Here is a 22789-nt window from a genome sequence, read left to right as displayed (position 1 = left end):
CAAGAAGATACACAGGTTACATGGAGTTTGTGGAGGCAGAATGTGGCATAGTGTACTGAAGCACAGAACAAACACAGAGACAAGCTCTCTCCAATCAAGTTCAAGAAGCACTAATGAGAATGTAATACTTTCTATTTTATTCTACATTGCTTTTCATTATTAATTTTTAATTTTAGCATTCTATTTTTTATATATGCATCTTTTGTAATTTTAAATTTTTTCCACATTTACACTCTGGTATCTTAAGTTTCCAACTGATATGCTTGCTGTAACTTATATACTGCTAGAAAAGGTACTTAGGTATGTCTGTGCCTCTTTTCTCTAAATCTGATATACAATGCTTTCTACTGCTTTTTTTTTACTCCTCTAACCTATCTATATAGTTTCCTTTGTACTCTATTTCTTTTTCTTCCCACAGTTCCTTCATTAAGTACTTAACTACTGATACTCTTAACTCCCATATGCTTGTAACATTTCCCTCAACCAATACACTAGTGTCGCTGTCTCCAAGTCTTATAGGGATACAAGTGAGGGACACAAAACTCACTCCTGCAGCTAACACTAGGACTACTGTCAAAGTATCATCACAACTGTTACTTCAGTCACTTTTCCCTGAACATAAATCCAAGTAAAGACAATCCACATGGGTCACAAGAAGAAAAAGAAGGAAAAATAGGACAGGGAGAAAAGCAACCCAAAGGCAGGCAGGCAGGCAGGCAGACATAGACACACACACACACACACACACACCAAGAGATCCACAAAAGAAATTCAAACCGCATGTGAGAACCCCTGCTCACTGAGATTAGCACTAATTCCTGACAGGGACATGGGCTATGTAAATGCAGAAAGGAACTGAGCATACATACACTCATTCATTCATTGCTCTAGATAGATAAGGATGAGATGTGACAACTGTTTTGGGCTCTTGCCACTCTGACTTCCCTGCAAATGATAAGATGCTAAACTCAGCTGCAATGAACCCTTTACTTTTATGTTGTCTTGTCAAAATATTTTATCACAGTAACCAGAAAAGAAACCAAGACACTAACTCACTGAATTAAATGGCAAGATCCAACTATCTGTTGTCTCCAAAGACTGAATCAAAAGTTGGAAATCAACAAACCAAGGAAATGGGAGTTGCAAATAAGCTGGTATCAATTTACACATCTGATAACACAGTGTTCAAGCCACAACTACTCAGAAGAGATAACGAGGGTAAACTGAGCCAGTAAGATAGCTCACGAGGTAAAGGCACCTGTCTCCAATTCTGACAACACAAATTTGATTTTGAGTCAGTTCTCTCATCCACATATGTGCCTGGTGCACTAGATAGGTTTGGTAGGTAGGTAGATAGGTAGGTAGGTAGGTAGGTAGATGGACAGATAAGTAAGTAAACTGTAATAAAAATTACAAAAAGATTAAAAAGTACAGAGGGCTACTACATGTTAATAAAGGGAACAATTCATCAAGAGGACTTAACTATTCAAAGTATTTAATATCCTGAAGCTTGAGGCTCTAAATTCCACAAAATAAACACTAAAAGGCATGAAAGGTTACATAGGTAATGACAAAGTAATAGTGAGAAACTTCAATACCCTACTCTCATATTAGATTTAAGAGTAGATGAGCCAACCAAACTAAAAACTAAATAATCATCATCATCATCTCATCATCATCATCAGAACTAAATTATACCATCCACTCTAGGGACGGCAGTTGGGTACCATTAATCCTACAAGCAGTTATCTGGATTCTAGGCTAACCTGTTATACACAAGTTCCACAACAATCAAGGCCTCCTATTGAGTAGTGAGACCTTGTCTAAAAAATAAAAAAAATAAAAAAAAAAAAAAAAAAAAAAAAAAAAAAAAAAAAAAGCAATCTTTTTTCATGCACAGATCAACTGGATTTAATAGGTATCTACAGAATACTCATTCATTTAGAGAATACCCATTCTCTAAAATCTGATCATGTTACAGGCCACAAAGCAATCAGAGAGAAAGAGACAGACACAAGCAGAAACAGAGAGACAGAAATAATCCCTGAAGCTTATCTGAATACAGTATAGAAACCCCAGAAATCGACCCCAATGTGAACCTTAGAAAGCACCCAAATACTTGATGATTAAACAATCAGTTTGAGTGACTCATTGAAGAAATGAGGGAGGAAAATGTCAAGTTCCTACAATGAGAATACAGTGTATCAGATAGGATAAGCCCAGGCAATCCTACTAGAGGTATTTAGAGACAGATGTCCAAGTAATAACCTAATGATACAAACCTCAAGGTTCTTAAAAGAAAAAAAAAAAAAACAAACTAAACCTAAATGCAGCAACTGGTAAATAATAAAGATTAGGGCAAAAATCATTGAAACAGAAACAATAAATACATAAAATCAGAGCTAGTTCTTTGAAAAGACTAATAGACTTGACAAATCCCTAGTCAAACTAACCAAAGACAGAGATAATTTTAATTAATAAAGCTAGAGTTGAAAAAGTTGCTAAAACAGGATCCAAAGAAACACTCAAGATCATCAGAGACTACTTTGAAAATGTATATTTCATTTTTGGGAATAAAGAAGAAACAAAAAATTTTCTAGCTGTACATAACATACTGAAATTAGACTTAAAAGATATAAATAATTTAAACTAACCCATAGCATTCAAAGAGACTGAAGCAATATTTAAGTATCTCTTCACAATGAAAAGCCCAGAACTGGATGAATTTATAGGTAAATAATAGCAAATATTTAAAGAAAATCTGATAATAATCAACATTTGTCAAAATATTTCTCAAAACACAAAAAGGAAAAGTACAGACTTGCATTTTACTAAGCAAGTGATCACCTTGTCATCCAAACCAAACAACTGCAAATGAAATGGTGACCAATTTCCTTATAAATGGATATAAAAATACCCTTGCAAATTAAGTTCAAAATCACATTAATAAGATAATGTCATGATCAAGTTGGTTTCTTTCCGCATGTGGAAGGTTGGTTCAATATATGCAAAGCAATCAATGCAATACTATCTTAACAGACCTAAGACAGAAATCCCATGGTCATCTTAATAAATATAGAAAAGGCAGTTGACAGAGTTGAACTAATGATAAAAATTCCTGAAGAAATTAGAAGTAAATGGAACATACCCCTTTATAATAATATTGACTACTAAGTATGACAAACTTATAGCCAACACTGCATTAAATGGGGGAAAACTGTTCCCCTAAAACTGGAACAAAACAAGAGAACTTGCTTTCTCTAGTCTTATACAGTACAGTATTCATCATCTCAGCGATAGCACTGAGAGAAAAAAGTAAAAGGGGTAAAAACTAGATAGATGTTAATTTGTAGATGGTAAGGATGCTATAAATCTAATAGAAAACTTGAAGATCTGATAAGTGCATTCATTAAAGTTGTAGCATACAAAAACCACAGTAGAAATATTAGTAGCTTTTACTCATATGGCAATAATGAACTTGGTGAAAGAAGAACAAAAAAAAAAAAAAAAAATTGCCCTGTACACTACTGAAGAAGGAAGAGATCCGTTTCTCTTAAGTGAATCAGAGAGTAAATGAAAAGCTGAAACCCTGAAATTGCTAAAGGAAAGTGTAGAAAAACACTGCATATAGGTATACACTTTAGTAGAATAGTCCCAAGAGTTAACAAATGGAAGTGAATGGAGTTAAAGAAGTCTCTGTGCAGCAAAAGAAACCATGAGCAGAGAGAACAGCCAGCCTACAGGTTGACCGAAAACTTTGCCAGGAGACTTCAGAATTTTCAAGAGACAATAAACTTGGATTCCATCTGCAAGTTATTTTATTACTATTTCACAAGCTCAACAGTTGAAACACAGGGTGCAACAACAAAGAAGCAATTTCAGCATCACAAATATTGCCAGAAAATCTACCACTAAGGAAGAAATACTAAGTATTGACAAATACTTGTAGATATAAAGAGCAACTTCAATCAAATCATTAAAGAATACTAGGAATAATGCACATATGCTTACTACCAAAATACAGTAAAAATGTAATTGACTGGTTTCTTTTCTAAGAAGAGTTGTATAAAATAAGGTGCTAAAAGATGTAAATCATTTAAAAACAAAAAAGTTTGCCTCTGTGCTAATGCATACTAGTCACTCATGTCCTACATGAAATAATACAAAAAGGAACAGGGTCACTAAAACTCACCTCTGCACAGTCACTTAGCAGGGGCACAGTGGTGTCAGTTTGGTTGATGTTAATTGTCTTTAGTTCAATTAGGTTATTTAAGGAATTCCCACCTAGAACAAAAAAGAGTAAAGAAATCAAACAATCTTTACTAAAAGTAAGGAGATGCTTCTTTTAAAGTAAATGAGTTCAATTACCTGACACCACAACTAGGGATGGCATGTAGCTACTGTCTGCTGGATCCACTATCATTTTTAATCTATGAACAAGAACATCTGGAAAAATCTCCAAACGAATCCAATGCTTTTTTTAAAAGGGAAAAAAAAAATTCTGAGTTACCAAAATTTAAGTTATATTTATCTGCTAAAATAGTTATCACTAGATCTCATAGTGGATAAAAGTACCTGCTGCTAAACCTGAGGACCTGAATTCAATCCCTAGAACCTACATCCCTAGTACACACACACACACACACACACACACACACACACACACACAAATAAAGCCGTTTTTAAAGCTAAAGTAAAATAAAAGAGTATTGTGGAAGTGTGAACATAAGAGATTTTTTTAAATACAAAATGTAACATGAAAACTTAACCTTATTATGGAAAAAGAAGAACATTTGTGGATTTGTGCTTACATGGGAATTCACATGTCCACTGCGGGCCCCTGCCAACAGTTGGTTTTTTGACTGGTCAATAAAGAGCCAGGGGCCAAAGGCTGGGCAGGGCAACAGAGGCAGGACTTTTAGGATTTCAGGGCAAGAAACACAGAAGAGGGAAGGAGGGGGTCCCTCGTGAAAGGATCGTAGGATGGACGACACCATGAAGGAGCAGGAGGGTTAGACAGCCGAAATGTGGGTGCAAAGGGAAAAAGTCCCATGGGAAGGCTGTCCAGAAGGAAACAAGGCAGTAAATATAAAATATAGATTTAGAAAATGTTAACTCAAGAATACCGGGGGGCTGGGGAGGTGGGGTGCTACTTGTGGGGAGGTTTGGCAGTGCCCAACCATTGAGCTAGTTAAGACAGATTAAATGTAAAAGTTGCGTGTCATACATTTGTGAATCCAGAGGTCTTGGGCAGGTGCAGAGCCACACAATCACCCACAGGAGCATAAAGCATCCTTTAAATATTTACCACAACACATCTCTCCCTACCACAATCTAAGTAGATCAAGATCTCACTCTAAGACCCATATATAATATATTTATAGACTTCTGGCTAGTCCTTCTATACTAAGTCACAGAAAACACTATAGTTAAAATAAGATAATGCCCCCACCTCCTCCACCCTGTCTCACAACTGCCCTGTCGGCACAGTTTTAGTGCAATCCCTAAAACTTATTTGTAAGTTAGAAAAATTTCTAACCAGAAGTATAATAGGAATTAATACTTTGTATATAAAAATGTAACAAAAACAGTGAACCTTTTTATCAATTGGTCACTTAATAAAATCTATTGTTCATACTGTTTAAAATCTAACAATAATACATAACATACTACTCTGTAACTTTAAAATTATTCATGAACTGAAATATAAATTAATTTTGAGGGGGTATTAGGAAAGCTGCTGGTTCCTCAGTTCATTGCAAAGGTCTAAGAGCCTTCCAAATCAGAGGGTTTCCTGACACATCCCAATCATTACCTTTCCTTGTGACCCAGATGACTGCCAACAGGGCTCACTGCCATCAATGAGACGAGAAGCCTGGTTTACGGAGGATGACACATTCAGGCTCTTCACCATTCGGGACCAGCTGTCTAGTAGCATTCCAGGCTGACTGCTGTGACATCGCTTCAGTTGCTTTCCAGAACGGCCACAAAACACTGCAGACTGCCCTATGGCATGTGGTCAAACAGGGTCACACTTATGGTACTAGTCAGAGCCTCCATGTTTGAGAAACTAAGAGAATTACATAGCAAGGAGCTTCTAACTATACTATTTTTTAAGTACCTTTAAATTTAAAACCTGGTTAATACCAAAAGTGGCTTTTTAAAAAAAGCCTGCCTGTCTCTGCCTCCCAAGTGCTGGGATTAATGTCTGGGTAGAAAATACTCTTATTAGAACTCTCTTTAGGATCTGAGGGAGTAGTTCTGTGGGAGAGTGCTTGCCTGGCAGAATGCCCCTGGATCAATCTCTAAAAACCACAAAATGCAAAATAAAAATAACAATGCTTGTATGAATGCAGAGCTAAATGTCAAATCTGTAAAGTATTTACACATCCATTAATGGTACATTAAAATTTTCAGCTAGCCTTTCCAACCAGAAGAACCAGACAAAACAAAGTAAATAAACCTCTGTCTGAAAGTATCAAATAATGAGGTAGAAAAGAATTACAAGACCAGCATCTAAAGAAGCCTAGGGATAAATGGAAGTGTGCAGAGGAGACACCTAGATCTGACAGTTCCCTTGAGTATCTGTCAGAGAAGAACAAGGGGGCTGTGGTATCCACAGAAACCAAGTTGCATTTGAAATCCCAACAGGAAGCATAAAGGAAGAGTAATCTCTGAAGTGACATTAGGTTAGGGGCATACTTTCTTTTCCTTTTATAGAAAAGTTCAACATACAACTATGTCAATCAAGGACAGTTGATAAAATTGAGTTTGAAAAGGTATTTATCCCTAAGGCCTGACAAAATAAACCTCTCTTCCCCCATTCTTTGGACAAAGTGAATATGAGGCCTAAACTGATTCCAGAAACAATGTTTAATACGCAAGGGCCAGGGGACTGACTGGTGGTTAAAATTTGCTATTCTAAATAACCCAGGTTCAATTCCCAACACCTACATGGTGGCTCACAGCCTTCTGTAACTCCAGTCCCAGGAGATCTCATGACCTTTTCTGGCCTCCACAGGTATCAGGCATGCACACATGGTACACAGACATACACATAGCCAAAGTAGCCATACATATATAATTTTTTTTCAAATTTTAAAACCCAGAACACAAAAGGTACATAAGGACTACATGCAAACATGAGTTAGAACACCAGAAATAGACTATCCACAAAGACTAAAAAAAAACAAGAAAAAGGATAAATATAACAATACAACTAAGAATTTCAAAAGCAGTTTACAACAAATGAGACTCCAATAAAGAGGTTCTAAAAGATCTAGCATGAGCTGAGGAGCAACAGTTCACAAAAGGAAATGAGACAAAAGCAAATACAGAGCCAAGAAAAAACCCCCACCCCTATATAAGAGAAGGGCGCAAAATTAGCAAGGGGGTTGGGGGGAAGGTGGATGGACAGTTTTCTAGAACTAACCAAAAATACCAAGACACAAAATTAAGAAGGCTTACCTACCCAATAATGATAAATATAAAAAGCATGCATCTATGCACATGTAAAATTTATGTGTTGATAGAAAGATAATATTTCAAAATCAGATTAAGGGGAAACAATTGTACGGATTAATGGCCCCACAATTAGACTGCCAGCTGACTTCAGCAGAAAGACAATGAACCAAATTCCAATGGCACTGAATTTTAAAGTGATGAAGGAAAATGCCCAAGAAAGATAATATAATACTATAGAAAACAATGAGTTTGGTAGGACATGCCTATCTATAATCTTGGCACTGAGGAGCTAGAGGCAAGAGGAACAAGGTCAGACTCCATTACATAGTTAGTTTAAGGCTAGGTTGCCTACATCTAAAACATGCATACATATTAGAGTTAATAAAGCTTGCAAAAGTACAGTACCTACACACATTAGTTTATTTCCTCAAAATACAACTAAAATTTCAGAAAAAAAAAAAAACTAAAATAGCTGGAAAAGCAAATGCTTAGGAATAATTCTAGACAATAATATTTATGACTTATATGATAAAAATTAAAAAACAAGACAAAAACAAAGAAACACAGAAAACCTATAGTTAAGCAGGCCTTAACTGTTGTAAATGATCATCATCTCTAAAGCATAGATTCAATACAAGAATGTTGAAACGTTATGGTAGTAACCCTGAGAAAAGACTATAAAACCACGACACAGACTGAAACTTTCACACCAGTGTTAATGTCTACATCATTCACAAAAGCCAAAGGCAGGCGGGAATATGACTTAAATGCCCATGAATAAATAAATGGATAAAAACGCCTGGTATATGCATATAGTGGAAAATTGTAACTAGCAACCAAGACACATTCTGATACACATTACAACACAAATGAACCCTAAAGACAGTGTGTAAGGAGTTGGTCTGGTGCTACTATGTATTTGAATGCTAAATACTGGCTCCCAAGATCTGGTCAGCCAGAGGAGGAGATCCTCACCTATACAAATGATGCTATGTAAACCTTGCCCCCCAAGTTATCCCTGATTGGTTAATAAAGTTGCTGACAGCCTGGGCTAGGCAGGAAAGAGGTAGACAAGAGCAGTGATTCCTGGGCTTGGAGTATGAGGTAGAGACTAGAGGGATAGAGAGAAAGGAAGTTAGTCACCATGGGGTAGGTGAATGGTGAGCACATGGCCATGAGACCTGGCCTGTTGGAGTAGGAGCTGCCTGGGTGGAACACAGCAAGTGATATCTCAGGGATCACCACAGGGAAGTAGACAAAATAGTTTAGGGGATGATATCTGCCAAGCTCTAGTACTTTTAAGCTCTAGTACTCTAAATCTAAAGGTTTCTGTGTCTTTAACTGGGAACAATATGATCTAAAGTGGGATAGAAATGCCTATTAAATATATAAAAATTACAGGGGGTATAATTCCTGAAGAACTATATTTACCACAACACAGCATGGTAAACTAAGCCACAATCAGCAGAGTAAATATTTGGCAGATCTGCCCACATAATTTACTTTAAGTACACAAGTTCATAGACACAGAAAGTAAGTTGACACAAGCTAGAGTCATTCGGGAAGATGGAATGCAAATTGAAAAAAAGTGCCTCCATTAGATTTGTCTGTAGGCAAGTTCATGGTGCATTTTTTTAATTGATTGATGTGAGCAGGCCTAGCCCTTGTGGGAGCTACCCCTCATCCAATGGTCCTGGGTACTAAAAAAAAGGAGGCTGAGCAAGCCAGGTGTTGGGGCAAGCCAGTAAGTAGCACTCCTCTATGGGTCTTGCCGTGGCTTATCTGGATTATAAATTTGTAAACTGTAAGATTAAATAAACCCTTTCTTCTCCAAATTGCTTTTGGTCCTGGTGTTATGTATCATAGCATCAGAAATTCTAACTAAGACACCAGGGTATAGGGAAGAGAAGATGAGAAAGTTAAATGCTATTGTTTGTTTAGGTAGACATAAATGTTTTGGAAATACATAAAAGCACCAGTTGTATAGGACCATACACTGTAAATTTATAATGGCAAAATCTGGGTTCTGTATACTTCAATAAAAATATATAATACAAATGAAAACTTACACTCCCCCAATTTCCACTACATCCAACTAAACATGCTCTTAGTTTCTGGAGATAATTCTAACATTTCTTCACGGAAACTCAGACGAGCAAACCTTACTACTCTAAAAAGAAAGAAGTAAGGGAAAGGGGAGGAAATGGTCAGACTGCCCCTTCTTTCTACCTTGTGCTCCCTCTACAACACTCACTAGACACATACAAACCTAAAAGCAAACTCCAATAATTACCTAACTAGTGATATTTGGTGGAAAACAAAACATAAGCATTCAGCTCTACCTGGCTCATTAATCCTGCCAAAAGTATGCCTGGTGTTGTGTTTTTTTGTCTTGAAACATGTTTCACAAAAATCAAAGTCATCACAGTTTCTGCATTTGAATCTGGATCCATTGATAGGAAATGTCTGACAGCCGTCACACCTGTTTTTAAAATAGATGAGTTGATAATTAAACAATGAGGTCACTTTTAAATAATTTTAAAAAACTCTTCCTCCCCAAAGAAATTCAGCAATCACAGAATCAGGAACTCACGTGACCCCTGGATGAATACTAGGCACCAACTCCATTTCTGACAGCAACCCAGTCCAGTGAGACTGCTGAGGGAAGTCCACAATGATGTCTTTCCCATTAGCACTGAAAGCTAGCACAGGACAGAAACTCCTTGAGGATCCTTTAAAGTCAACATATACCTATTGTGGCTCTGTGATTCTATGCTGTACTTGTTTACATATGATATAGACAAGTTAAGATACACACAAAATCATCAGCCAGCTCCAGGAGAGAAGAGTGGAAGTAGTTCCAGATGCTTAGTGTAGTATACTATAGTCTCTACTTTTATTCATATTTATAATCTCCAAACTAACACTTAGCACCTTTATATATTAGGGAATAAAACCATATTAGTAAATAATAATTTCTATCCTTTAAGAACAATCTTCTTTTAAAACATTGATGTAACAGCCATAATCATTTTTTGGGTTTTGTTTTTTGTTTGTTTGTTTGTTTGTTTTTTGGTTTTTTGAGACAGGCTGTAGCCCTGGCTATCCTGGAACTCACTCTGTAGATCAGGCTGGCCTCGAACTCAGAAATCCGCCTGACTCTGCCTCCCAAGTGCTGGGATTACAGGCATGTGCCACCACCGCCCGGCCATAATCATTTTTTAACTTATCTTTGCTTTAATCATTTAAAAATCTTTTAAGCAAAAACAAAAAACATATAGAAAGTAAGATATAAAAGAAGTCATTTGTTCTTGCATATTCTGAGAAGTTCTTCCAATGCCCCTAACCACTGGGAAAAGTACCAGTATTGTAGTATCAAATATTTAAAGATAAAATAATACACGTCTATTTTTTCCTCATATCAAACCTATTTTGTTTAACTTGGCTATCTTTTATGTCTGCTATTTCTGTCCTTTATTATATTTCTCAGACATATTCATTAAACTTCTTATAGGCTAGTTAAATACATACATAAAATAAATGCATGATAAACATATATGTAAATAAAAGGAAATTGTGCTCTTTAAGATAGCAATTTGTTGCTTGGATATTACCTTTCACAAGCCCCACACTTTGATGAGTTACAGATCCCCACTTGTATTTCGGTGTGGTAACAGAAGCTTTGACCCGTACTTTATCACCAATCTTGATGTGAGAAGAAGAACTCGGTGGAGGATAGCCTAAGGATTTCATTGGCAAATACACAATGATTAGTATTTGTTCATTTTCTGGGAACTATGTCTCTAAGAAATGTAATACATTAACAAGGAGTGTGCTCACCTATAAGTTCAACATGAATATACCTAACCCAGTAAGTGCCCCCTTTCTGCTGCCAATCGCACTGCACATTAAGGTCATGTAATCCATCTCTATCCAGTTTGATGACTTTGCCCACATCACCTTCACATACTTCTTCATATGTTCGACAGCATCTCACCATCATTCCCACCTAAAATTGAAATGCAAAGTCAAGTCAAGTACACCTAAAAAGAGATACAATAGCATTCTCTACTCTTCAGGAAAGACTTTATTTAGGACCCAGATGTATGCTTAAAATATTATGCTGGCTAGTTTGTCAACTCGGCACAATGAGAGGCACCCAGAAAGAAGGAACTTTAAGGAACTGCTACCATCATGCTGGCCTGTGGGCATGTCTATGAGTCATTTTCTTGATTTATGATTGATGGAGCAGCGTCCAGTCAGCTATGGGCAGTGCCATTCCTGGACAAGTGGTATGCACAAGCTGAGTAAGCCTTGGGGAGCAAAACTAGTACGCTACATTTCTGAATGATGTCTGCTTCAACTCCTGTCCCCAAATTCTTGCCTTGAGTCACTGCCCTGACTTCCCCACTTGATAGGCTGTGACTAGGACATGTATGCCAAATAACCCTTTTCCTTCCAGGTTGCTTTAGATTAGATGATTTATCACGGTAACAGAAAGCAAACTAAGATAAGTAGCATTTAGATTAAGGGGATCCAAATGTCTCTTGGAAATATATACATGAGCCTGTATCATCTCCTGCCACAAAGCACTGTAGCTACACATTACAATGTTCACACAAAAGGAACTTCTGATCATCAAAAGGAGTAACAGCTGAAACATATCGTACAGCTGATAAAATTCATCATGGTGATAATAAACAAACCAAGGCTTCTTGGTCACCTTTATAAGCAGCAGATTACCAATACATCATTGTGAAAAATGAATAAAGCTCTTATATTTCTGAAAATAATTATGGTGCTTGTCCTGTCTTTCTACAAAAATTATAGTACAACTGGAATTGGTTTAAAAAGAAAAAAAAAATCCATCAAAGAAAACCTGAGCTGATAAATCCAAAAGCATTTAGTAAGTTAGAAAATCACTATCACACAGGCCTATAATGAGTCTAGATTTGGTAGACTTATTGTAGAACAAGCAAGATGAGTAGGTAACCAATAACTGATATTCATCAATATAAAAACCTAAAAAGCCTTCCTACCAAAGTCTTACCATGAGTCCAGTCACTCTCCAATCTTAGTTCATGCTCTATTTGAACTTTCCCAACATAGATCTTACCACCATCCCAAGATCAAGCTACCTTGCTGGTCTCTAGAAAGCAAAGCTTACTAAGCCAGTCTATCTTCCACTCATAGGTCAGCAGGCTCCCCAAGGGTAGGGGTATCTATCAGCTCAACTACTGCTTAGTATATGGGAGATATCCAAGTATTTGTAAGACAAAGCATGGACAAGGTTCGTCCTAAGCAATGCCCACCTGAACGTTCTCTCTCACATACACAGCATAATCATCATTACTCAGGAAATCAGCACGTTTCTTGTAAGTTTGGCTCTCAGTCACCACAGCACCAGCAGCCTAAATGACATAAACACATTTGAAAAAGAATTGAGAAATATACTTAAGACAGACTGTTGGCTTGGCATGGTGGCTCACATCTTTAATCCTAGGAGGCAGAGACAGATGGATATCTGTAGGAGTTTAAGGCCATTCTGGTCTATATAGTTCCAGGCCAGCCATAGCTAAACAGTAAGACCCTATTGCAAAAAAAAAAAAAAAAAAAAAAAAAAAAAAAAAAAAAAAAAAAAGAGAGAGAGAGAAAAAATAAACAAAAAAAACCTTACTAAATCTACAGTATAAACAAATGCAGAAGGAAATACTGTGTTTTCTTTATAAAAATCTTTCTACCTTAATATCAATGGCATAGTATGCAAAATAAATATTTGTAAAAAAAATTTTATATACTATATCATATATCATATCATATCAGTGTTGTGCCTACATGTACACAACATGCATGCTTGGTGCCCAGAGAGAAATGTGATGGTTTGTATATCCTTGGTCCAGGGAGTGGTACTATTTGGAGGTGTGGCCTTGTTGCAGTAGATGTGTCACTGCGGGCGTGGGCTTAAGACCCTCACCCTAGCTGCCTGGAAGTTAGTCTTCCACTAGCAGCCTTCAGATGAAGATGAAGAACTCTCAGCTCCTCCTGCACCAATGACTGCCTGGATGCTATCATGTTCTCATCTTGATGATAATGGCCTGAACCTCTGAATCTGTAAGCCAGCTCCAATTAAATGTCCTTTATAAGATTTACTTTGGTCATGGTATCTGTTCACAGCAGTAAAACCCTAACTAAGTCAAGGACAGATGAAATTATATATAGTTGTAGTCCATCATGTGGGTTCTAGGAATGAACTCCAAGCTTTTACAAGAACAACAAGTACTCTTAACCACTTAGCCATCTATACAGGCAAAATGAATTTTAACAGTTCTCAATATCCAAAAATTTCCAAGGCTCTAAAAATGAAAAATTTAAATTTAAAATTTCATAAAACAATTTTCTTCTGTCAGAAATCAGTATGTCGAGCCAGGCAGTGGTGGCGCATGCCTTTAATCCCAGCACTTGGGAGGCAGAGGCAGGCGGATTTCTGAGTTCGAGGCCAGCCTGGTCTACAGAGTAAGTTCCAGGACAGCCAGGGCTATACAGAGAAACCCTGTCTCGAAAAAACAACAACAACAACAAAAAAAAAAAAAAAAAAAAAAAAAAAAAAAAAAAAAAAAAAGAAAGAAAGAAATCAGTATGTCACACAAAACATGATTTATTATTTGTTTGGATGGTTGTCTTTAGACTGGCTCTCACTATGTAGCCCAGGCTAGTCTCCAACTCTTGATCTTTATGCCTCAGTCTTCAAAGTCATATTGTGCAGCTCCATGCCAGGTAGTTTTTAAGACAGAGTGTAATATTTCCATACTTCCAAGGCTAGTCTAAAACTGCAGACCAGCCTTGAACTCATGATTCTCTTGCTATAGAGGGCTCAGAATGTTTATTTGTATTTTAACCAGACAATATCTAACTATGTTGCTAAGACTAGCTTTGAACTCCCAGGATCAATCAATCCTCCTGCTTTCAGCTTTCAAAGTAACTGTGTCTACAAGAGACACAACCTTCCAGTGTTTTCAGTATCTTCTAATAACTACCCAACATCACTACAATGGTTTATTTTAAAACTGAGAGAAATTTTAATGGAGAAAACCTAATCATTATCTCAGTAGCAAAACAGGTAACTTTGTTATGTGTCTAACAGAATTGTGGGTAAATCTTATAAAAAAAAGTTCACAAGGGATGCATTGGTTCTTTTAAGAGATGGAAAGAAGCAATATATAAGAATCATTGTATAAGACAAGCAGGACACATGGAAGTTACTGACCACAGGGTAAGGGGTATCATCCACATCCTCCACCACCTCCTCATCTGAATACTCGTCAGATAGTGTTTCTGTATCCGAGAACTCTGTAACTTGGATGTCAGAGTGGTCTAGCAGCCACCCAACCAAGGCTTCCACACCTAGGAGCAAAAACACTCAGCTGCCATCAAGACCAATAGCACTGAATGTCAAACCCACAAGCAAGCAAGGATGGACAAGAAAAAGTCATACCAGGTAAACCAGATGCATTCCCAGAGGTGCCGGTGAGCGACTTCAGAGCAAACTCTATATTTTTCCTAGGAAATCCCATTTCCATGAGCTGCACCACAATAGGCAGAGCAGGAGCTGGGGACTGCCTGCGCTTCTTCGCCCTGGCAAGATGGATGTGCTGTACAGAGACTGGAGTTGTGGCCTCACTGGAGCTGCAGTCTTCACACCCTGGACTTGAAGGATGTGTGGATTCCACAGCCAAACACTGACAGAGGGCCAAAGCGGCAGCCTGGACAGATAAGGAAGGTTTGCAGACATGTCCTATCTAATGTCTACCATATAAGGAAATGTGAATGACCAACATCTTCTATGAGCTGCATTACAGAAAGCCCCAGAATCATGAGTGCATCTCAAAATGAATTAATAAAACATGTTAGAGACAGGAAAGCTAGGTAAGAGAATAGGTAGTCAAATAATGCTGCTGACTGCTTCAGTATAGAGCTAGTCAATTAGTCACTCACAACTAAGTATACTGAATTAAAACTGTCAAGATTAGACAAGTATACCTCAAGTTCCTGTTTATCAAATATAGCCTTCACAGGAGATGGCTGGGTGGCTGAGGATAGTAACTGCTGCAGAAGGATCATGGGAGGCTGTGGCCCTTCAGGTGACATATCCCCAAGGTCAGGGGATGCAGCTGCTCCATCATCTGAATTTGAAAGCACAATTTAAACATTCTACTTTTCAACAACCAACATCTCTACTAAAGGTAATGCACTGGCCACCTGTACCATATCTTACACAGGTAGGCATGAGAGTTCCATCCCACCCCTCAGACTCACAAATCTTGTAAGATGACAACTGCATGAACAGCTGGTAACTAGCAGTCAGGCCCCACAGCCTTGTGTGGGTGTAAGACGTCCACATTCTCCTTTTAAGACCTGATTATTCATATCTCTTGCACATTTTTCTACTAAAGTATCTTCCTTTCTTTCAAATATATTTAAAACATTTCTGTTAAGAAAAAAAAAGATACCTGTGTGAAGAGTTCCAGTTTCCTGAACTGCTGGCTGAGACAGTATCTGTCTTAGTTTGTCTTGGTGGGAAAGCAGTGCCCGCCCTGCTTTCAGGATGTACAACTTTAACTGCTGGCTCCGCAGCAGGTCCAAGTCTACTTGTCCTATGGAACAAAGGAACCCAGTAAGAACCTTATATCCAGCTCAGACTCTCTTCTTCACCAATCATGCCATCTCTGCAACATGAAGGCAGTGACATGCCCTTCAGGAATGAACTGATCACCCATATCAGTGACATATGACTGTCATGAAATAAACTCTTCTGATCCCTAGGCTTCTTCTTTCAAAGCTTAGATATTTATCCTAATGACCTGAGCAGAAAACTAGAACCACATAAGCATTTAGTGTCATCATTAAAGCTTTCCCAAATTTCTGAAACTTCAACCAGACAGAAGTAAAACATTTTCTTATTTTCTTGCAATAATCCTATGAGGGATTCTCTCAGATGCACTAGTGTAACTGAAGCCACTTTTCTAGAATGAGCTCTCTAGTCCAGTGATGTGTCCATGCCACACGTGTCTGACAGCAGACCAAGGAAGCCACTATGTCTATGCAGGGAGAAATAGCTTTCTCCAGCAGGGTGTGCTGGAGGCCCTGGAGGCAGCACAGCAAGTGTAGGTTGAGAGAATGAAAATAACTAGATTTGGACCATCTGGCACTTGTTTGTTCACCATGATGAGAAAAATAGTAGCAGATGCAAGAAAGTAGACTGAATTAGAGGCAAACAGATGTTTATATCCACAGGCCTGACATTCAGAGTTGTGAACTTCAGAATTAAAGGTGTTTACCATCCTAAATACTGGAGCAACAATAACAAATATGGAGAGGAAACTGGCAGAGTATGCTCAAAGAGCAGACAGAATAAGGTGTGGGTTATGAGTGAAATCACAATTATTTCAATGGTATAAAAAGCAAGCAAAGAAACAATCTCAGAGACTAACCAAGGGACATGAAAAGGAAAGTCATAAAGGTAGTATTCTAGGCCCAAAGAGAAGAAAGCTTTAAGCAAGCTGCCCATGCACAGAGACAAAGCCAAGAGAATCCAAAAACAAAGGCCTGACACCCAAGGTGTCATAAACCAGAGAATTAGAGACATAAGCCATTAACCAGAGACAGGAAATGAACACAGTATACTAAAAGATTGCTTAGAATAAACACTGACAGTCAGAAGCGATGAGGTTCCAAATGTACAGTCAAAGAATTTCTTATATTCCCAACTACAGACTGATGAGCACTAAGTCCATGTGAACTCCAAGGCCTCAGCAGTCATATGAATGCACTCAGAATAAAAGGCAAATGCCAGTCCTGATTATGTCACCACGGAGCCCTATATACTGACCTGCAAAGGCCTGTTTTGCTGATTTCTTTGTTTTGTGCTTTTCCAATTTGCTTCCAGCAAGGTTCACCAACTCAGCCCAGACAGAAAGCATAGGCTCCGTGAAAGGCAAATTGTTCACACTAAAGGCCACAGCAGGGAGCTGATGAAAGAGCACAGAAATCTTCAGAGTTGCCGGTGAGGTTAACACATAGTCTGAAATGTATCAGAGCATGAACCCTAAATTTAAATACACATACCAAGTCATGTCCTACCTGTGAATAATTCTGAAAGATACTGCAAAATGAGAAAAGTGTGTGTGTATGTGTGTGTGTATGTGTGTACGTGTATAAAATCTATATTAATGTTTTCATTACCAGTTGTCAGGGTGATTGTTATAATCTAAGACATTTTCTGTAAATTCTAAATTTTCTATATGTATTTATTCCTATAATAACCAAAATACTTATTTTATTAAAAATTAGTCTAATTGCACTTGGGTTACATCAAAATTATATAAGCCTTTTCTCTATTGTCATTAAGTCATAAGCTTATGCTACAGTAGCTAGTTAAGATATGGTATTCAATATGATTAAAATACATTTGTCTAACTAAAGAAAAAATGTTTTTAAAGAAGTCACTTTTTAGAAGTTTAAATTATTCAATAAAAATGTTTTAAAAACTCCTATTTTAAACTGCTAAAGTTACTGTAGAGAGAATATCTTGTGCATTGTATAAATGCATCACCTATCAATTAAAAAGCCTATAGCCTATGGTTTAGGCAGGAAATAGAAGGTGGGACATCTGGAAGGAGAAAGAATTCTGGGACAGAGGGAGGTGGTAGATTCACCAGGAAGATCTGACTGGATAGCCACATGGTTAAGGTATTTGTAAATGTATTTTGAGTCTGAATATTATTTCTGGGAGCACAGGAGCACAGGGCTGGAAGGAAGAACCAGTGCCAAACTTCTACACGTAACGACCTTTTAGATTGTTATTCTTTTTATGTCTATGATGTTGAAAGTCCCCTGGCTGTATGCCCCATGAGTCAGGACTTTCTTTGGTTTACAAACTAGCACAAGAAGAAAAGAGGTAACTCTCCTGATTCTCATAGCTACCAAGAAGGTGACATAAAGTACAGGTTCTTCTAAGTTCTAATGTTACAAGCCAGTTTCACCCCAGTTCTGGAGAGCTCAGCACAAGCTATATACCGGTTTGAGCTGATTCAGTGGGCAAACTCGGCACATCCGCATGTCACAGAACTGCACGGTGATTCTGCCCTTTGGGGTGATGCGAGTCACTGTGCCCTCTCCAAACTCATCATGCATGACCTGGCCTCCCAGGCGCAGTCGGCCATCAATCCCTCCAATCACAGCGAGGACTGCCATGAGGCCTCCCACCTCAAGGTTCTCAGAGTCTGGGAAGTAATCTTCTAACTGGGTCTAGTGCAGAAGGGAAGGAAAGGGCAAGATTTAGGTATAAAGTCCTCCAAACTGCCTGTCCTTACAAGTTTGGCTAGATTTAAGCCACTTTATCTTATTTACTATTTACAAATTTATTTTTGGACAGAGTATTTCACTCCACTGTCCCAGGCTTGAAGGCTCAAACAAACCATTTTTACCATGACTGCCTTCTGGATTATAAACTTCTTAAACAAATATTTCCATTAAAATGCCCTTAAATAGTGAAACAAAAACAGTTCATGTTTTAAAAGATAATTTAAAAGCTAAAGTCCCACCATGCTTATTTGAAAACATGAAACACACCCTTTCTGATGTCTTTCCGGCATAGCTTTGTGTGACAGAGCAAAGCTGGGAGTTAATGTATTTGTTGATGAGGCCATTCCACTGGGTCAGGGAGTGCAGAGTGCGGAGCAGCCCCACCACTTCTTCAGCCAGAGTGCTACTGTGGGTGGCAGTCAAGGAAGCCTGTGGCCGGGCCCTCCGCTTTCTCAATGTGGATTCTGAAGCAGAGAGAAAAGCGGTGTTGCACACTGCTCACTGAAGAGGGGTAATGAATAAAGGCACAGCCACTCACCTCTAAGTAATGGAACATCAGAAGAACAAGTAGTGAGCAAACTGCCCAAGAAGCCAAACAGCTTTTCCACAAGACACTTCATGTCCCGTGCCCTTTCTGTCTTGTCCCATGATGGAAGAACTGCTTGTAGCAAATGAACAGCTAAGATCTGATCAAAGACAATACAAAATGACAATTTTAAAAGACATTACACGTTTTTACCTTCTTTCTACTTCCTTTAATAAATTAATGATGTACAACTTTATTATGTTCATTATTAATCAAGTTGGTTAATAGGCAGGATTATCAGGAATTTAAAATAAATGTATGCTGTTTAAGTGAAAATTGTTCTTCAAACTTAATTCTTGGAAACCACACTACTATACCAATGGGGCAGAGAGCAAACAGGCAATAAACTCATTAGCAACTTATACAACTGCAGTAATCAAGAACCTCAGCAACTGAATCCAGAAGAACTACTTATTGTTACTTTCTCATTCGGCATCAATAAAGAAGCCTGGTTAAAAGGTCAGGAAGCTTCAGTATTGCCTTGTCTCTCAGTGAACTCAGTTTTGCTAGCAACATATTACCTGCCTCTGCAGGGAGGCAGCAGTGAATGGTGCATGGCCTTCCACAACCTTCATGAGCAGTGTGATCCACCTTGGGGAGCTGAGAGCACCACAGGCCTGTGGGGTGAGTGCAATGCTCCGGACGAAGCCTAGGGTACACCAGCTCCGGTGCTGCTCCCTAGCCACCAGTCTGTCTGGAGGAGCTGCCGGAAGAGACAAAACATCCTCAGACCAAGTCTTGAGAAACCAAAGCATTAGCACAACTCCACATTTTACATAACCTACTAATTCATTTTGGGTAATAGGCTACTTTTACAACAAGACTATGTGAGAGGAGTGGAGGAAGGCTTTTAAGTTAGCTCAACAAACATTTCACAACATTTTTTTAACCTTTGAAGTAAACGGAACTCAAATTAGTTAATTTAATCTATTTATACAATTTCAAGGAAATAAAATCTATAATTCTAACATCAGTAATTAGCAATATGCATCTATTACACTTCTGAAGCTCATGTGCCTTAAATGCTCCCATGATCTCATTTTGATCTACATCATAAAATGTCCAATCCAAGTTTAAGAGCTCTGCACTAGAAGAATGAGAATGAACTTTACTTAGTTCTTTTCTTATGTAGCCAGAGCACACGATCCCCTACTTTCACTTCTCTGATGCTGGGACTAGAGGGACATGCTAATATACCCAGTAAGAATGAAGGCTTTATTCCTCCTGGCTTGTCAGGACATATCTCCCTATCTATTCCTTCTCAAGCTAACACTTGTAGCCTGAAGTCCAACAGGACTCTGCTTGGACCTTCCCAGATTCTACTGCAGCAATAGCAGCAACTTCCCTCTGCCCCATGTGGCTTTCCTACCCTCTAAGCTCACATAAGACACAGGCGCACACACTAACATTCACTCTCATACATTCACATATATACTAAAGACTAAATCATAAACTACTCAGAAACATTCAAACATTCTCTGCCATGGTCACTCACATACACTCACACATGCTCTCTCTTATACTACCACTGTGATCACTAGTAGAATCAGAATCATATAATCTCCATTTATTATACATTTATATACAGAACCTAAGATGTAACCCACACTTTACATGTACATGCATCCCTCTCCCTCATAACACATCGAAAAGACATGTTTAAACAACTACTTAGCCAAACTCAAACACTCATACACGTCCACTTGCACTCACAACCATCCACCTATACACATACATGTGCTCACTGTCTTCTTGTATCACCAACCAAGCCTCCTCGTAGTAACACTCAAAATTCTGACCTTTACTCTCCTGTATACTTTTATAATAGTGCGACCTCAGATATCACTGTCTGACACCAATACAATGCATGTGCTCACTTACATAAGCACATTCAATCCTGCTTCCATACTATCATATATTATCACAACAGAAAGGGAATGACCCCCAACCAAGTGCTCAACACAAAGGAGATTTATTTGTCCCAGGGGGACAGAGGGTAGAGAATAAGAGACAAAGAGAAGAGATAGAGGATGGGGAGAAGGGGAAGGAACAAGGGAGAAGGGAGAAGAGGTAGAGGGTCTGTCTCTCAATAGAGAAGAGACTGATGTGGCCCATAGGCAAATGGTGGTTTATAAAGGTAAATGGGGATGAGATGCCTAAATTTTAATTGGACAAGTTAATTAGGTGAGCCAAAGGGGGCATTTGATTGCAGGACTTCAACACTTCGATAGCTGAACCTTGATAGTTAGCCTCAGGAGGAGGAAGTGTCAAATACAGGAATGGACCTTGGTGGCTAGCTTTGGAATGCAATCTAACAGTTTTAGGAAGGAAGAGGAATGAGGAGCAGGGCAAGCATTGCTGGAGCCATGCCTCTCATATTTGAGCTGGCTAGAGCCCTTTCACTAACCATGTCTATTCATTTATATCCGTCTCTCTCACACACACACACACACACACACACACTATTCCCATACTTTTACTGCCACTGCCAAACTCAGCTTTACACCAATAACATGCCTACATGTCCTCAATCCCTCCTATACACTCAAGCATACTTCATTACACATTTCTAATTACACTCACACTTGCACCCACACAACTAGAACATACACATAAGCTCATTCATGCCATAGCTGATGCAACTATTTGCCCACATCAGTATGCCCTAACAGACATTCACGCACTCATGATTACACTGAAACACTCAAATATATACACCTTCACACTCTCAACACAGAACCATTTATTCAGTGTGACAGCTGTTCTTGGTTGTTAACTTGACTATATGGGATTACCTAAAACCCAACACACTGGGTATACCTGTGAGGGATTTTTACTGATTAGGTCATCTGAGGTAAGAAGACCTATCTTAAGTTTGAACTGCACCTTCTGGTAGCAGCCTATATAAAAAACACAGAACAAATCTTTTTTTTTTTTAAATATTGTTTTTGTTTTTTTGTTTTGTTTTGTTTTGTTTTTTTCAAGACAGGGTTTCTCTGTGTAGCCCTGGCTGTCCTGGAACTCACTCTGTAGACCAGGCTGGCCTCGAACTCAGAAATCCGCCTGCCTCTGCCTCCCAAGTGCTGGGATTATAGGCGTGCGCCACCACCACCTGGCGCCATAGAACAAATCTTAACCTTTCTAATGCTACAAACCTCTAATACAATTCCTCATGTTCATTTCTACCCCTAAATGTAATTTTGCTACTGTTATGAATCGTAATGTAAATGTCTGATAATACAAAACATCTGATATGTGATACTTGCGAAAGGGTCACTTGGCCCTCAAGAGGGATTACAACCCACTAATTAAGCACCTCTGACACACATACAGAAAGTATTTGTTCTTTGCTTGCTTGCCCTCATTATCACTGGCAAG

The 22789-nt window shown here is 38.4% G+C and overlaps 1 protein-coding gene across 3 annotated transcripts in view; it reads right to left on the bottom strand.

Moving 5' to 3' along the window:
* The window catches only part of Herc2 (HECT and RLD domain containing E3 ubiquitin protein ligase 2), a 167710-nt gene that overhangs the window by 58362 nt on the left and 86559 nt on the right, over positions 1-22789 (bottom strand). For all 3 annotated transcript variants that reach the window (XM_031386820.1, XM_031386821.1, XM_031386822.1), the window contains 17 exons: positions 19933-20114; positions 19364-19511; positions 19093-19289; positions 18538-18768; positions 17351-17489; positions 15972-16115; positions 15502-15644; positions 14957-15224; positions 14729-14865; positions 12777-12875; positions 11305-11473; positions 11079-11204; positions 10058-10166; positions 9807-9946; positions 5816-6006; positions 4369-4474; positions 4193-4284 (listed from right to left, as the gene is read on the bottom strand). In XM_031386820.1, the coding sequence (XP_031242680.1) occupies positions 4193-4284; positions 4369-4474; positions 5816-6006; positions 9807-9946; positions 10058-10166; positions 11079-11204; positions 11305-11473; positions 12777-12875; positions 14729-14865; positions 14957-15224; positions 15502-15644; positions 15972-16115; positions 17351-17489; positions 18538-18768; positions 19093-19289; positions 19364-19511; positions 19933-20114 (2621 nt within the window). The remainder of the gene's footprint in view (positions 1-4192; positions 4285-4368; positions 4475-5815; positions 6007-9806; positions 9947-10057; positions 10167-11078; positions 11205-11304; positions 11474-12776; positions 12876-14728; positions 14866-14956; positions 15225-15501; positions 15645-15971; positions 16116-17350; positions 17490-18537; positions 18769-19092; positions 19290-19363; positions 19512-19932; positions 20115-22789) is intronic.

This window comes from Mastomys coucha, unplaced genomic scaffold (genome assembly GCF_008632895.1).
Source record: "Mastomys coucha isolate ucsf_1 unplaced genomic scaffold, UCSF_Mcou_1 pScaffold21, whole genome shotgun sequence".
NCBI lineage: Eukaryota > Metazoa > Chordata > Mammalia > Rodentia > Muridae > Mastomys > Mastomys coucha.
Note: the sequence above shows the minus strand (reverse complement) of the source record. Positions and strands in the feature narration are given on the sequence as shown.